Below are 14,582 nucleotides of genomic sequence, written 5' to 3'. Positions count from 1 at the left end.
CTGTTTTGCACTCTAGATATTGTAGAGTGTCACCCCTTTCCTGCGGTGTACTTTTTTTTAGAATTGTGGCCGATTTGTCGATTGTACATACAAAAATTCAGAGAATTTTTTTTTGTCAGTTTCCCATTCATTTCCTATGGGTCGTCATTTTTGACAGAAGAGCAAAAGTGTGACTAATTTTTTACAACCACTTAAATTGCTCGAATCATGACCTAAATTTTTTGTGAGTGTTCACATACCCAATGCCATAGAAGTCACCAAGTTTCGTAATTTTCTGAAGAAGCTGTGATTTTTAAAATTTCAAAACAGAAAATTTTTCGGTCAGAAGTGACCGAAGAGCACCTGAGGGATATATATATATATATATATAATAAAGTTAGAGTTGGAAACATCTTGAAAATTTTTTTTTCCATATAAAGAATTATTTTTAAAGTAGTACATTTTATTTACATATTTCAAAGTTAAGGATGAATTATTTTTTATTAGCTTGAACTGGATAACAGTTGATACTATACAGTATATTTAACATATGAGCAGAAACTGTCTAACTAAAGCTTAATTGATGTACTTTTTATAGTAAAATCTATTTTGTCTGTAACAGTAGGCTATGCATCTGTGCGTTCGTTCGTTCGTTCACACACCCACACTCCAGATTCATATTTAAACAGTCTTTTTGGTTTTACAGATCTGTATAGAACAAATCTCAGTAGTCTATAGCAATATAGTTTGGATGTGTTCATGTAAAATAATGTAGGGAGAGTGAATGAACTCTGAACACAGAACACAATGAACACAGACGTGCCTGTGCACGTCTATTTCGTCTAAAGTTCCAGGAACGTTCTAGGAACCAAAAACTAACGTTCCCAGAACCTAAATTTGTTTGCTGGTAAAAGGGAGACATTTATATGAAATTCAACAACATGGCATCATGACTTTTGCGTAAACATAAAAGAGTGTGGAGGGTAAGAAATGGTTATTTGGTTTTTGAGGGGGACTGGATTAGATAGGTGGATTTAGTATGAATGAAAGTAAAGGGTAGGTAAAGCCTGAAGATGGCAGTAATGAAACTCAATGGATGCCAGCTGCCGTAAAAATCCCTACTATAATTGACTGTGTCACTGTGTGTGTTTTTTATAGTGTGGATCATGGAGGAGAGATCAGGATTACATCAGGACCACGAAAATGTATGTCTAAACACACACACACACAGACTCGTACACACACACACACACACACACACACACACACACACACACACACACACACACACAGCCTTGTCTTTGAGGCATTGTGTGGCCACCTGACAGGATCATGCATTCTGGGAACCACCCTTTCTGAAGGTTGTGCAGCAGTAAAAAAATTCAGGAAGCATACTGGAGTAGTCATAAACACAGATGTCACATTAAATGATGAATCAGACCAAGTAGAGTTCCGTGACCTGACTAGGAGCCGCTTCCTGGGGACTTATCAGGTATTTAGTCATTAATGGGGTCCACATATACACACCATCAGGTTTTTCAGTCTTCTGGGTACCACTTGACACACATTCAGGTTAAACTTACTTTGAGAGCCAATTACAACTGTCATGTGCCAAAATATTTACTGGAGCAAAATTTCTTGCAAAATTGGTGTTATGTAATTGTACAACCTAATTATATTATATACTGGTAAGGTTGAAAAGGTTGGCCAGTAGAATATTATTATATTATTAGTCAACATGCTGTTGTATAGTTTTCTAACTGCAACAGAAGTAAAATAAGTCCCTTTAATCAGGTGGTTGTCCGTGTTTCAAGGCTTCATATTGAACCATTGCTAATCACAAACAAGCGCAAAGTTCACAATTAACCCCTTAACGTCTGAATTTATATAGCTGTATATAAAAAAATGTTTTATGTGTGTTTTTGCCTTTAAGTAGATGGTAAATAATGTTGAGATTATCAATTTCACATTTGCACAACAAATAAATCGAAATTTTGGTATGTTGCAAATCTGCAACAACGGGCATAATGGTCAATTTGGTATGTTGAAAATCTGCAACAGCGGGCATAATGGTCAATTTGGTATGTTGCAAATGTTCCTGACCGGAGTAATCCTCCTGTGTAAACAGGAAATAAGTCCGTCACTTTGAAACAAGTGCATTGGGGGAATGCAGACGTTATCTCAGCTGGTTGACTGAGTCAAACGGTTTGTAGCATATTTGCAACAGTGGGCGTTAAGGGGTTAAGGCAGAGACTATTTATAAAGAGACATGGTACTTCCTCAATCCTTAATACAACGGTATAGGGAAAACCCGTAACACCAAAGATGGCGGTTGTATGCACATGCCCCGCCCCTCCCGCTGGACAGCCAATCATCTCCTTTTAACAGTCAAGCCGGGAAACATTTAAACCTATCGCCTGGTTCCACCGACGCATGCGTACTTGAGGTTTGCGATAGCGGCAAATTTGATGTGTTAGTTGTGTAAATATCATAAATATCAGACATCCCAAGTCTTTCAGAAGTAGCGGCTAGCGAGCATGCAGTAACACATGAACGTCAGAGAGCGAGAGAACCCTTGCATGCGCAGTAAAGTATAACCTGTGGGGAAAAAGGCGTTTTAAACCTTATTTTGGGGCAAAGTATATTTTACTGCTGTTTCTATACATGCAGTTTTTATGTCCTGGGGACCAATGAAAGTGCAGTTCTGACTCTGTGCCCATTCATTTAGATAGAGCCTGGTCTTGTAAAATCCGAAATAGCTGCCCGGGGCAAGTGGTATGACTTGCCTAAAAAGACTTTGATTAAGGTCAGCATTTTACACGATACAAATCCCAACAATAGACTGACTGTAAAATTTTTATTTCAGCTCCTGGAACATTGTGCCATCTTAACTGCATTAAATGCTTAAAGGCTTTTTTTTCTTTTCTGTTCTTAACATTTCTTAGTGCTGAATACCACCAATCAAATTCCAACATTCCTTTGTAATTCCAACATTCCTCATTCTTTAATGAGCAACACATTTAAACTTAAACGTGACATAGCCATGACACTGTTTTAAACTTTGTTCTTGAGAGCTGTGATTCTATTCTTAATATAGAACTTAATGGCCAGCCAATTTCTGTTTTTAAGTGCTGCTTTCTCCAGGTTAAGGCACTTATCACAGTCACTTTTTCCTGGTACACGGCATGAAGTGATGAAGGACATCATGTGCTTCTCGACCGCATGGATCTCCTCTTTCTCCCACACCCTTCTCTTGAACGGCTGACGACCTGTACAGGTTGGTTATAACAAACAAAGAATGTGAAAGATAAACATTTCAGTTTTTAGCAATCTTTACAGTAACAAAGTTTGACATTAAACAGACAAAGGGCATATTGATCACAATGTAAATAATTTTGAGATATCTAAAAAGTTAACCTGCATCCCTCTTTTTAGGCTTGTGATGCAAGGCTTGTGTAGTTGTTACGGTGTCCTGCTGTGGTGCAGCATCGCTATGACTGACATCTGGAACTGCTGTTTCATTCTCTTCCCACTGAGTCGTTGTAACCTGACTCTCTGAAACCCAGAAAAAAAATGCAGAAAATAACAATTAAGACGTATTAGTCATACAACAGTATATTAGAGAAGGTTGATCCTGAATATATCGGTATCAAGGCCAATCTGGGCATTTTTTTAATTGAGCATTCAAACTCTGACACTTTAATAACTGTACAGCGTTTCTTGACTGAACTCTGTTTTGTCCACCACAGTCTGCTATTGATGCAAAAGTGAAAAAATGTATGTGAAAAAAATTAAATAAAAATCACTTTCACAATTTGGGCAGAAGATCCACTCTGAGACAACTGTACCATCTGAGTGTTTCTGTAGTCTCAACAAGGTGTGAGATGTCTTCATTGTAACTGAACATGTATATTTCAATAATAGCTTTCCCCAAGTTAATCATTCATATTACATTAGTAATTGCAGTTTATCAAAATAAGAGTTTTGAACAGGGACCTTAAAGGGCACCTATAGTGGCAATTAAAATGTTCCTAATATTGTTTTGGGCGTCCCAAACAACAGTTTTACAAGCATGCAATGACAAACACTTATTGTTTTATAATATGCATTTATTTATTTTTTATAAATAAAAAAATAAGACTCCCATAAGAATCATTCAGAGATTAATTTTTACCAAACCCCGCCTTTGCATGACGCTAATCTGCGGTGATTGGTCAGATGACCCATTCAGTTGTGAGTTAAGGAATTTAAGTTGAGTTATGTTAGCAACCATAGCCCAAAGTTCAGTGGCAAAAGCACATTCAGTCTATGCATTAGCCCAACGCAAAAACAAATTGATAATGCAGTACTACGAGATATTGTTCTATTCTTTATGACAACTCCAATAACAACTAAAAACACTTCATATTTCGATACAATTAACATTGATGACCTAGAAGCTGTGCTGTGTACACAACACATAAAATAATGAAAAAAGTGAAAAAAGGCAAATGAAAAAAAAAGTTGCTTTTGCGTCACACTTCAGAACACAGCGTCTCGTCACCATGATGTTTTCAAGTTTTTCCTGGCGTCTAAGAGCGCAATAAGTGGGCGTATCTTATTCAAATAACTTGTCAAGTTGATGTCATCTAGATCGAGAAAAAGCATTCTTCGTCTATCGATTCATATCAGCAACTGAGTCAACTCTTGCTTTGAGACAATAACTTTGTATACGTTGAACTTTCATATTTAAAACTTTGCAGGATGTTTTCGTTCACTTAGATCTCTGTTACACACAACAAGAAATGTAATTTTGAAAATTCCATAACAGGTGCCCTTTAAGTATTTGGATCAAGTGCGTCCGAGTATAGCTGTTATTTTATTGTTTCAAATATTTAATCAATATTTAGGTAAAAGTATCAGGTTGGACTCAGATTGGACACATTAGCATTTAATATTTAAGAGAAAAAAAGCCTGGTTTGGGACATCCATGAAGTAAATCGACATTTGTAGTTACCCTTGAACATGGTCAGATTTAGGATCATATGTAAAATACGTACCTGACTCTGACTCATGTTCGCTGTCCAAGAGCACATTTTCTGTGGAGGGTTTGGGGGAGAGGGAAAAGAATGACTGTTAGTGAAAGTACATGTAATTCATTCGATCCTGACGCCCCCAATTACGCCAAAGACAAACATGTATGAGACATTACGTGTTCATGTTAAAATCTGTGAAGAAAAATTAAATAAGTAGGGCTTTCAAAGATTTCAAACTTTTTTGTATAAATGTACGTTTATTAGGGCCCAAGCCCTGAAAGGGCGAAGGCCCTATTGTTTTCCTAACGATTATTATTATTATTATTATTATTTATACGACTATTTGGGCACTTTTGGGGCCCTTAACATGCTCAAAAACTCTTGAAACTTTGCACACGGGTCAGAATCCGCGGCCATCAGGGCTGGGCTGAAGATGGTACCCGGGCGTGGCAGGGGGGCTAGACAGCGCCCCCTGGAACGGGGTCCGAAAACTTGGTCCATAACTCAAACACGCTTGCATGTAATAATATGAAACTCGGTACACATGTTGATCTCATCGTTCATATATACCTCAAACTATTACTTTTTACCCCAGCCCAACAGGAAGTCGGTTATTTAGGGTTGTTCATAAAACACTCGCAATGGAATTTGAAGTACTCCTCCTAGAGAATTCAAACACACGGCACGAAACTCGGTCAGCATGAAGTCAAGGCATTGAGGATGAAAGTTTGCGAGGGGATTTTTGATATCTCGAACGGTTTGGCCGTGGCGAGGAAACGAACTTATGGCGATAATCGTGAAACAGGAAGTGTGTCAGAACTTCAGCATACATTAACTGATCTTGATGAAACTTCAGCAGTTTGTTTGCTGTAAGAGGACGATCACATGGATGTGAATATTGTGAGTCAAAGTTATAGCGCCACCAACTGGCAGCAGGAAGTGTGTCACTTTCAAAATGCTTTGAAATCACCCTCTTATTTTTACCCGATTTGCTTCAAACTTAATCTGTATAATGTAAATACATAGCAGATGAAGACCTGTGAATGGATTCTTGATATCTTTGATACTGTTGCCGTGGCAACGCATCAAACTTTAAAATTCTTTTTTTTTGATGATTTTGAGACTCTTAGCGGCTTTTGGGGCCCTTAACGGGTTTGAAAACTCTTGAAACTTTGCACACAGGTCAGATCCCACAGCCATCAGAGCCGGGCTGAAGATGGTACCTGGGTGTGGCAGGGGGGCTAGACAGCGCCCCCTGGAACGGGGTCCGAACACTTGGTCCATAACTCAAACACGCTTGCATGTAATAATATGAAACTCGGTACACATGTTGATCTCGTCGTTCATATATACCTCACACTCTTACTTTTTACCCCAGCCCAACAGGAAGTCGGCTATTGAGGTTTGTTTGTAAAACGCTCGCAATGGAATGTGCAATACTCCTCCTAGAGAATTCAAACACACGGCACGAAACTCGGTCAGCATGAAGTCAAGGCATTGAGGATGAAAGTTTGCGAGGGGATTTTTGATATCTCGAACGGTTTGGCCGTGGCGAGGAAACGAAATTATGGCGAGAAACGTGAAACAGGAAGTGTGTTATAACTTCAGCATACATTAACTGATCTTGATGAAACTTCAGCAGTGTGTTCGCTGTAAGAGGACGATCACATGGATGTGACTATTGTGAGTCAAAGTTATAGCGCCACCAACTGGCAGCAGGAAGTGTGTCACTTTCAAAATGCTTTGAAATCACCCTTTTATTTTTACCCGATTTGCTTCAAACTTAATCTGTATAATGTAAATATACGGCAGATGTAGACCTGTGAATGGATTCTTGATATCTTTTAAACTGTTGCCGTGGCAACGCATCAAACTTTACCATTCTTTTAGGATGCTTTTGAGACCCTTAGCATGCTTCAAATCGCATGAAACTCGACAGACACATCACATTTATTAGCCAGTAGACATGTGCAAAGTTTCAGAAACGGGTGTGGTGAGGGCTCAGTAGCACCACCTTTTGACAAAAGTGGGGTTGTTAGTTTTAACTAGAGTTACAAAAATCGGTATGTATATTGTACTCCTCGAGCCGGACAACTTTCTAATTGACACTCATTAGCTAGGACCCACAGAAAGTCAGATATCTTTGTTTGAATGTAGAGAAAATCTTAGAATTTTGCCAGTCTCTCAGTGTCTCTCTGTGTGAGTGAGAGGAGGGGCACCTGTCAGGTTAATTTTAACCCTTTATTTGCTGTGTGCGACTTCTCTGGCATTTTCGGGGCCCTTAACATCCTCTAAAACTCTTGAAACTTTGCACACGGGTCAGAACCCATGGCCATCAGGGCCGGGCTGAAGCTGGTCATCGGGTGTGGCAGGGCGGCTCGACAGCGCCCCCTGGACTGGGATTCGAACATTTGTCCATAAATCAAACACACTTGCGTGAATTAATATGAAACTCGGTACAATTATATATCACATCAGGCCAAACAACTTTCGTGCTCTAAGTTTTACGACAATTAAAATGGAAGTTGAGAATTATGGGTTGTTTGAATAGTTGTCCTAGGAGAAATACATCAAATTACAACGCATGTGTTTACCAATAACAACCAAACTCGGTGTGCAAGAAGTCAAGACATTGAGGATGAAAGTTTGTGAGGGGATTTTTGATATCTCAAACGGTTTGGCCGTGGCGAGGAAACGAAATTATGGCGAGAAACGTGAAACAGGAAGTGTGTTATAACTTCAGCATACATTAACATATCTTGATGAAACTTCATCAGTGTGTTCGCTGTAAGAGGACGATCACATGGATGTGACTATTTCGAGTCAAAGTTATAGCGCCACCAACTGGCAGCAGGAAGTGTGTCACTTTCAAAATGCTTTGAAATCAACCTCCTATTTTTACCCGATTTGCTTCAAACTTCATCTGTATAATGTAAATACATGGCAGATGAAGACCTGTGAATGGATTCTTGATATCTTTGATACTGTTGCCGTGGCAACGCATCAAACTTTAAAATTCTTTTTTTTTGATGATTTTGAGACTCTTAATGGCTTTTGAGGCCCTTATCGGGTTTGAAAACTCTTGAAACTTTGCACACAGGTCATATCCCACAGCCATCAGGCCCGGGCTGAAGATGGTACCTAGGCGTGGCAGGGGGGCTAGACAGCGCCCCATGGAACGGGGTCCGAAAACTTGGTCCATAAATCAAACACGCTTGCATGTAATAATATGAATGAAAAACTTCATCTGTATAATGATGAAAAACAGATGAAAAACTTCATCTGTATAATGTAAACATACGGTAGATGTAGACCTGGGAATGGATTCTTGATATCTTTTAAACTGTTGCCGTGGCAAAGCTTCAAACTTTGAAATTATTTTAGGATGCTTTTGAGACTCTTAGCATGCTTGAAATTGCATGAAACTCAACAGACACATCACATTTATTAGCCAGTAGACATGTGCAAAGTTTCAGAAACGGGCATGGTGCAGGGACTAAATAGCGCCACCTTTTGACAAAAGTGGGGTTGTTATTTTTATCTACAGTTACAAAAATCGTTATATACATTGTACTCCTCAAGCCAGACAACTTTCTAATTCATAGTCATTAGCTCAGACCAAGAGGAAGTCAGATATTTTGGTTTGAATATGGTGAGACTCTCTCTGAGCCTACGTCCGTGTATGGCAAGCCCTTTTAACATTTAAAAGCTAAGTTTGCCTATCCGGAAATTAACATTGTAGATATCAACAATGTCTTTCTGTCTATTCGTAATTACATTTTGGATAGTTTGTATTATCATTTAAGATATCTGTAACATAATTGTGACTAGTCAAAATGACAGACTATGGCAAGCCGTCTTAACATTTAATCATGAAAGGGCCAAAGCCTTCGGCACCGCCACCCCGGTGCCTTTAGGTAACTAAAGGAGCCAGGGGTTGCGGTGCCACCGGCTTGGGCCCGCCATCGCTGCTCGCAGCTATATTTGTTATTGTTTTTCCACCTGGTTGGGCCGTGAGTTTGTGTTGCCGCCAAGCAAAAGTGTATCTTATATGATTACTCGACAAATCAATGTAATAATCTATAGAATACTCGATTACTAAAAATTATTTTAGCTGCAGCCCTACACATAATTAATGCATGGGGGTTCAGTAAATATGATCATCGAAGAGGTGTAGCAGTACCGCTGTGCATGGTGAGCATAAACAAACCTTCTTGAGCAGAAATGGGCCAGTTCAAACCAAAGATTTGTGACTTGCAACTCCCGGCAACGTACCTTCGGGATCAATGTTGATGTCATCCAGTGTCTTGCCCTTGAATTCTGCCAGGCGTCCCTGATCCAGAGCCATGAGGACTTTGCTAATTTTTGCAAGTTGGAGGGTACCTTCAGGAAGTCTGTAGAACTGCCGGTGCACTCTAATATCATGCCCAAGAAAATTTGCTAACTGATCCAGCTCTGTATTACTGAGGTTGAGGACTTGAGACAGTGTTCCAGTTTGTTTTCGAAGTTTCGTAGAAGTGAGACTTTCCGGACTTTTTGCACCACAGACCTTGGCAAAGTGTCGAAGGCAATCAGACCCACGGTAACCGGTCAAAGCGTTTGGTCTTGCAAAAAGGTAAATGTTCTCCTGAGGAACCTCACAAACCTCCCGTGAGCCGACGAGCAGATCCAACCCTTGCTTCATCATTGGGGTCAAAAGCACAGGAACTTTTCTTCCCCTTTTTCCTCTTATCTCAATCCTGCTGAAATGCTGACAGAGTTTCTTCTCTAGATCTGAGAGGGCTTCATTCACATCTTCATGTGGGTCTGATGGATTTTGACATACATATGAAGAAAGGGTCATTTTTGACACCTCCCCAGCTCTTCGTCGATTAAACAAAATGACTTGTGCCAAAATGACCTTTGCCAGTTTTGCCCACGTGTGGGGGGATGCCTCTATAGACAGTTTACCGTGAAGATCTTGTTGTTGCACATCCAAATACGAATGGAGAGTCTGGACATCTTTTGTGAATGGAAGCAACAGAGGAGTATTCCACTTAGACTCCTGAAGTGTTCTCAGTGATGCAGCTGATATCATTTCATTCCATCTGGTTTCATACACTCTGCGGAATGTACGAGCATCTTTTGCAGCACTGTAGTCATTCTGAACATTTGCACGGCTTTCAAGCAGCATTGAAATCTTTGTCAAGTTATGTCCAGTTTTGAGAGCTAGACTTGGGCACTTGTATGCATGGGTTTTACTGTCAAAGCCTGCTAAGTGTTTCACTGATTCCACAACTTGCATAAAATTGGCAGGTTTAATGTGATCTTTAATGGTCTTCAAGGAAGTGGTTTTTCTTGAGCATATCAGAAGCCTTCCTAGCTCTCTCATTTTCTGTCGGATGTATTCATGCTTACCAACATCATATCCAAGCCTGTTAAACAAATGCTCACCATACTCCATGATACAGGCATCCGATTTCAGTACAGAATAAACTTCATCTTGAACCATGTTGTTTAGCAGCTTCCAAAATTCCACCTTGACACCAGGTGGTGGAGGTGCTGCAAATGCGCAGAGGGCCTGGACACGGGTTTTGCCAGGTTTTTGTGGAACATTCGGCTTGAACTTGCATTTCATCATGTGCCGCCAAAGAATTTTCTTTGTGAAGAAACCATGACAATGTACACAATGCAGGAAATTCTGTGCTTGACAATCCTTCCTTGGTTGCTTGCGAGGAACAAGATTTCCAACACCAGCATTTAATACATCCACATTGTGTGCAAAGTTGCCCCTGTTTCTCAAATGTTCCATATGCATTCGTCTTTGTTTGGAGCCTTTTGGAAAGGACAGAGCCTGTGCAACCTCTGGTTTATCTTTATGAGCGCGCTCCAAATGCCTTGCCATTTTTACGAATCCCACCCTACAGTACAAACAGTATTGCTTTTTGTTGTACATTCTTGCCCCGTTCTCCTTTTTACAGACAGCAGGTATGGAAAGCGAACCATCAGCTACTTCTTCTGTATGGAGGGAAGAGGCATTGTCAGGAAGATCTTTCTCCAGATCAGGTGTTGTATTCTGTATTACAGATTCAGGGTCTCCCCCTCCACTCCATTTTGTTGAGTGACCACTACTTGCTTGTGTTGTAGGGTAGGATGTACGTCTTGAACTGCTTGAACATCGCCTTTTACGTGTCATACCAGAGTTGCCCTCTCTTCTTGAAGGTGAGCGTCCTCTGCTAAGGATTTGCGTCGAAGACACATCGTTCAGTTCTCGGATGTCAGCGTACTTCCCTTGGATTGGAAATCTAAGCATGCTTTCTTTCTGATTGACTGGTTCAATGACTTCGCTTGTGTCTGTATCTTCAGATGAATCCTCACTACTCTTAGGAATATATTCCTCTCCACTGCTGGCTGAGCTGTCAAAAAGCTCATTTGAATCAAACTCAACATTTCTTTTCATCTTCAGAAAAGAAAAAGTGAAGTCAAAGTCAGTGCATGGATTAAATATTACTTTTGTGTTGCGTACAAGACGCCAAGTATGTTAAGTATGTACATCCATCTTCTACATTGTGAGTTGCTTACCTGTATGCTTTTGGTCCTCCTCAGCCTTGGAACAGAATCTCCGTCCTGGTGGGTGAGGCTTAGTTCAAACTCAGAAGTCGGACACCATGTCTAGAGTATTGAAAAAATACACAATTACCATTTAAACCCAAGGACAAGGGAGAAATAGGTACTGAAAGCAGAACCAATAGTGTTTGAGTTTATTGATACTATATTTCAGTACCCATTCCTGTAAAAATACATGCAAATGGCAAAAAAAAAAAAAAAAAATTACCTGGCAGCTTGAATTAAACTGGTCATGATTTGGGCTTGGACTCTGAGATTCATCAGAATCTGTGTAGTCCACCAGGGAAGGATTCATTCCAACTTTGTTCATTGAAGGTAAGGGTTCTGGATTATGTAAGCACTATAGAACATCAAAGACATGATATGAATGACAACACGCATTCATAAATGTATACCTATGTACATCAAATGGTATTTCAGAAACATTGGAAATCCTCACTTAATCTTAATATTTTTGAAAAAAAGAAAAGAAAATTGGCATACAAATGGCTTAAATATATGGCAAAGACTGCAACTGCCTATATTTTTTTGGCCCTATAAAGCCAAAAAAAAAAAAAATCTCTGTAAGCTGCTTTGAAACAATCAACATTTCTAAAAGGTCTGTATAAATGAAGATGACTTGACATTAGCCAGATTGTAGAGGAAGAGCATTTAATAATAAAAGCTACAATAAAAGTTTAAAGTGAGTTATGCATAATGCATTATTTAGTGAAGTGTTAAAGTAAAAGTTAAGTGACAGTAAAAGAGACAGACTAGTACCTGTGTCTTGAAGCTGGATGATCTCGGAGGAGTCTGCTCTGTTGTTCTGAAGAGGTCAGCCTCAGAAGACTCAGTGGCATCCAATGGTTTGTCCTGAAGAATGAGTTAACATTATTATTGAATAGATGGTCAGCAGTAGCATTACTTCAGTGGAAACAACATTAACACATGTGAGACACAGGAGACATGCATGTGGTGGCAATGTTTACATGTTTCCTGTATCTGAGGCTAAATCCAAGTTACTTTTGATGGGTTTAAGTTGGCTATGATTTCTGTCATATCTATGTTGCCTGCTATGAGACAGCTCTAACCGTCACAGTCGAGGAAGTAGTATAAATGAAGTGTGGCATGACTGAATTCAGCTGTAGCCAAGAGCTAGTATGACTTGGAGAAAGCAAACTCATCTAAAGTTCAATGACACATGATGTAGAATGTATACGTTTAGACTTCTAGACAGAAAAGAGTCAATAAAGTGTTCCAATGTCTACATTAATTTTTAGTTAGCGTGGACCCCACAATGGCAAGAGACCTGACAAGTGTGTGTATCACAAGGAGTGATCGCCACTAAACACTGGTCCTACTGACTGGTCCCCATGAAACCACAAAAACCAGAATGTCCGCAGAAGTTTATATTGGACTAAGGATATACATTGATGTATACACATCTAAAAATGTACTTCCATGAAGAAGTTAACAATTAAGAAGACGCCTCGAAACTAAAAAGTAGAAGGTTCGAACCTAAAGGAGGAACCAGTGAAAGACAGTAAAAGAGACCGACTAGTACCTGTGTCTTGAAGCTGGATGATCTCGGAGGAGTCTGCTCTGTTGTTCTGAAGAGGTCAGCCTCAGAAGACTCAGTGGCATCCAATGGTTTGTCCTGAAGAATGAGTTAACATTATTATTGAATAGATGGTCAGCAGTAGCATTACTTCAGTGGAAACAACATTAACACATGTGAGACATGAATGTGGTGGCAATGTTTACATGTTTCCTGTATCTGAGGCTAAATCCAAGTTACTTTTGATGGGTTTAAGTTGGCTGTGATTTCTGTCATATCTATGTTGCCTGCTATGAGACAGCTCTAACAATCACAGTCGAGGAAGTAGTAAAAATGAAGTGTGGCATGACTGAATTCAGCTGTAGCCAAGAGCTAGTATGACTTGGAGAAAGCAAACTCATCTAAAGTTCAATGACACATGATGTAGAATGTATACGTTTAGACTTCTAGACAGAAAAGAGTCAATAAAGTGTTCCAATGTCTACATTAATTTTTAGTTAGCGTGGACCCCACAATGGCAAGAGACCTGACAAGTGTGTGTATCACAAGGAGTGATCGCCACTAAACACTGGTCCTACTGACTGGTCCCCATGAAACCACAAAAACCAGAATGTCCGCAGAAGTTTATATTGGACTAAGGATATACATTGATGTATACACATCTAAAAATGTACTTCCATGAAGAAGTTAACAATTAAGAAGACGCCTCGAAACTAAAAAGTAGAAGGTTCGAACCTAATGGAGGAACCAGTGAAAGACAGTAAAAGAGACCGACTAGTACCTGTGTCTTGAAGCTGGATGATCTCGGAGGAGTCTGCTCTGTTGTTCTGAAGAGGTCAGCCTCAGAAGACTCAGTGGCATCCAATGGTTTGTCCTGAAGAATGAGTTAACATTATTATTGAATAGATGGTCAGCAGTAGCATTACTTCAGTGGAAACAACATTAACACATGTGAGACATGAATGTGGTGGCAATGTTTACATGTTTCCTGTATCTGAGGCTAAATCCAAGTTACTTTTGATGGGTTTAAGTTGGCTGTGATTTCTGTCATATCTATGTTGCCTGCTATGAGACAGCTCTAACCGTCACAGTCGAGGAAGTAGTAAAAATGAAGTGTGGCATGACTGAATTCAGCTGTAGCCAAGAGCTAGTATGACTTGGAGAAAGCAAACTCATCTAAAGTTCAATGACACATGATGTAGAATGTATACGTTTAGACTTCTAGACAGAAAAGAGTCAATAAAGTGTTCCAATGTCTACATTAATTTTTAGTTAGCGTGGACCCCACAATGGCAAGAGACCTGACAAGTGTGTGTATCACAAGGAGTGATCGCCACTAAACACTGGTCCTACTGACTGGTCCCCATGAAACCACAAAAACCAGAATGTCCGCAGAAGTTTATATTGGACTAAGGATATACATTGATGTATACACATCTAAAAAT

General features: G+C 39.7%; 2 protein-coding genes across 2 annotated transcripts in view; one reads left to right on the top strand and one right to left on the bottom strand.

Moving 5' to 3' along the window:
* The window catches only part of LOC148969318 (NACHT, LRR and PYD domains-containing protein 3-like), a 57,337-nt gene that overhangs the window by 29,481 nt on the left and 13,274 nt on the right, over nt 1–14,582 (top strand). The window contains exon 8 of the mRNA XM_089126979.1: nt 1,138–1,184. Coding sequence (XP_088983105.1) covers nt 1,138–1,184 — 47 coding nt within the window. The remainder of the gene's footprint in view (nt 1–1,137; nt 1,185–14,582) is intronic.
* LOC120485810 (uncharacterized) lies at nt 1,236–13,265 on the bottom strand. The gene is made up of 8 exons (XM_089126875.1): nt 13,144–13,265; nt 12,360–12,452; nt 11,809–11,940; nt 11,556–11,645; nt 9,270–11,433; nt 5,019–5,057; nt 3,397–3,534; nt 1,236–3,248 (listed from the first exon to the last, which is right to left on the bottom strand). The coding sequence occupies exons 3-8, from the start codon at nt 11,908–11,910 to the stop codon at nt 3,034–3,036; spliced, it is 2,748 nt and encodes a 915-aa protein (XP_088983001.1). The 5' UTR covers nt 11,911–11,940; nt 12,360–12,452; nt 13,144–13,265; the 3' UTR covers nt 1,236–3,033.

This window comes from Pimephales promelas, chromosome 24 (assembly GCF_988280905.1).
Source record: "Pimephales promelas chromosome 24, fPimPro1.hap1.1, whole genome shotgun sequence".
NCBI classification, from domain to species: domain Eukaryota; kingdom Metazoa; phylum Chordata; class Actinopteri; order Cypriniformes; family Leuciscidae; genus Pimephales; species Pimephales promelas.
The sequence above is the reverse complement of the archived record's forward strand: the minus strand, read 5'-3'. Positions and strand labels throughout refer to the sequence as shown.

Excerpts from the sequence above, each read along its gene's own strand:
- LOC120485810 (XM_089126875.1), bottom strand. The coding sequence starts at position 11,910 with ATGAACAAAGTTGGAATGAATCCTTCCCTGGTGGACTACACAGATTCT. Across the intron at positions 11,646-11,808 it reads AGTTTAATTCAAGCTGCCAG|ACATGGTGTCCGACTTCTGA; the intron begins GTAATTTTTTTT and ends TCAATACTCTAG. Across the intron at positions 5,058-9,269 it reads CATCAACATTGATCCCGAAG|AAAATGTGCTCTTGGACAGC; the intron begins GTACGTTGCCGG and ends AACCCTCCACAG.